At 46.1% G+C, this 1,534-nt stretch overlaps 1 protein-coding gene across 1 annotated transcript; it reads right to left on the bottom strand.

The window, feature by feature from the left end:
- Positions 1-255: 255 nt before the first annotated feature.
- LOC136653951 (olfactory receptor 4Q3-like) lies at positions 256-1,185 on the bottom strand. Its single transcript, XM_066630816.1, has one exon. It carries the CDS (start codon positions 1,183-1,185, stop codon positions 256-258), a length of 930 nt encoding a protein of 309 aa, XP_066486913.1.
- Between the last annotated feature and the right edge of the window lie 349 nt (positions 1,186-1,534).

Here is a 1,534-nt window from a genome sequence, read left to right as displayed (position 1 = left end):
TTTGCTAGTATCAGTAACTTCTCTTAGTGATTGAACACTAGAGAAGCAGTAGTGTTGCACTCACAAACACCATCCATTCTGATGCTATCAAATTTGAAAGCAAACTGAGCAGTCCAAGAAGTAATGCTACATACATGGAGATTAGAGATACTCTGAGAAAGCTGGTGATTGGAAGCCCTCTAGCAGTTGCTTTGAGGGTGCATATACATAACAATTCATGTAGCAGGAAAAGGAAGATTCACACATCTGCTCCTGTTAAAGCAGCAAGAGGCGTTTACATTTGTTTTTCAACTTCCCCATAGCTCCCTTCACCTCCTTGTTCCTCAGAGTATAGATGAGGGGATTGAGGGAAGGTGTGACCACCATGTAAAATACAGCAGCCATCTTGTCCACCTGGTTTCCAGAGGCAGGCTTAAAATACACAAAACCAATGGGCCCATAGTAGAGGCCAACCACCATCAGGTGAGAGCCACAGGTGGACAGAGCCTTAGTACCACCCTTCCCAAAACGGCCACAAAGGGTGGCCAGGATGATGACATATGAAAGCAGCAAGGACAGAAAATTGGGAAGAGCTACCAGACTGTCATTGATCAACGTGAAAATCTCAACAACATAGGTTTCCGAGCAGGACAGCTTCATTACCTGTGGGAAGTCGCAGAAGAAATTATCAAGCACATTCGGACCACAATATGGAAGTCGGGCCACCAGCACTGCATTAAGACTGCCATGAATGAAGCCTCCTGTCCAGCAAAATATGATAAAACGTAAGCAACGCTGTTGGTTCATGATGGTTGTGTACCTCAGTGGGTGGCAGATGGCCACATAACGGTCGTAGGCCATGACAGAGAGGAGGAACATTTCTGCACCACTAAAGAAGTGGAAGGTCATTATCTGAGCCATGCAACCTACAAAAGAAATGGTTCCACCACTGTTCACTAGGTCGGTTGCTAGTTTGGGGGCTGCTACAGAGCCCAAAGAGATGTCAAGGACAGACAGATTGGCCAGGAAGAAATACATGGGGCACCGAAAGAGCTTGGGCTCAGACAGCACAGTCACTATGATTAGCAAATTTCCCATAAGGATGATTGTGTAGCAAGTCGTCACCAGGGTTAAAAGGAAAAGCTGGACAGTCTGGGAGCCGGAGAAGTCCAGGAAGACAAACTCTGTCACAGTGGACCCATTCATCTTGATGGCTGGTCCTAGTGGGAGAAACAAATAGCATCCTGTTAACCCTTCAAGTCCTGCCCATCTAAGAGACTTTCCATGCATAATTTCCCAAGTTCCAGCCTACCTGTACCATGCAAAACAGATCTTAAAAACTTCAAATGGAGACATGATGAAAAGATCTCAAAAAACAGGGCAGTTCTGGGTTACTGGGCCAATGTGATGGAGTAGCCTGAAGATTCTGCTACCTGCTGGGGAGGGGGGAAGTTGATTCCTAGCTTAGGAGCTTGTGAGTTCCTCTCTCCTACTTGGGCTGGGATGTTTGTTTAGCTGATTCTGTTTCTTACTTATTGTGCCTTGCCCTTGTAAC

Source organism: Tiliqua scincoides, chromosome 5, assembly GCF_035046505.1.
Source record: "Tiliqua scincoides isolate rTilSci1 chromosome 5, rTilSci1.hap2, whole genome shotgun sequence".
NCBI lineage: Eukaryota > Metazoa > Chordata > Lepidosauria > Squamata > Scincidae > Tiliqua > Tiliqua scincoides.
The sequence above is the reverse complement of the archived record's forward strand: the minus strand, read 5'-3'. Positions and strand labels throughout refer to the sequence as shown.

Coding starts and splice junctions, on each gene's coding strand:
- LOC136653951 (XM_066630816.1), bottom strand. CDS start 1,185: ATGAATGGGTCCACTGTGACAGAGTTTGTCTTCCTGGACTTCTCCGGC.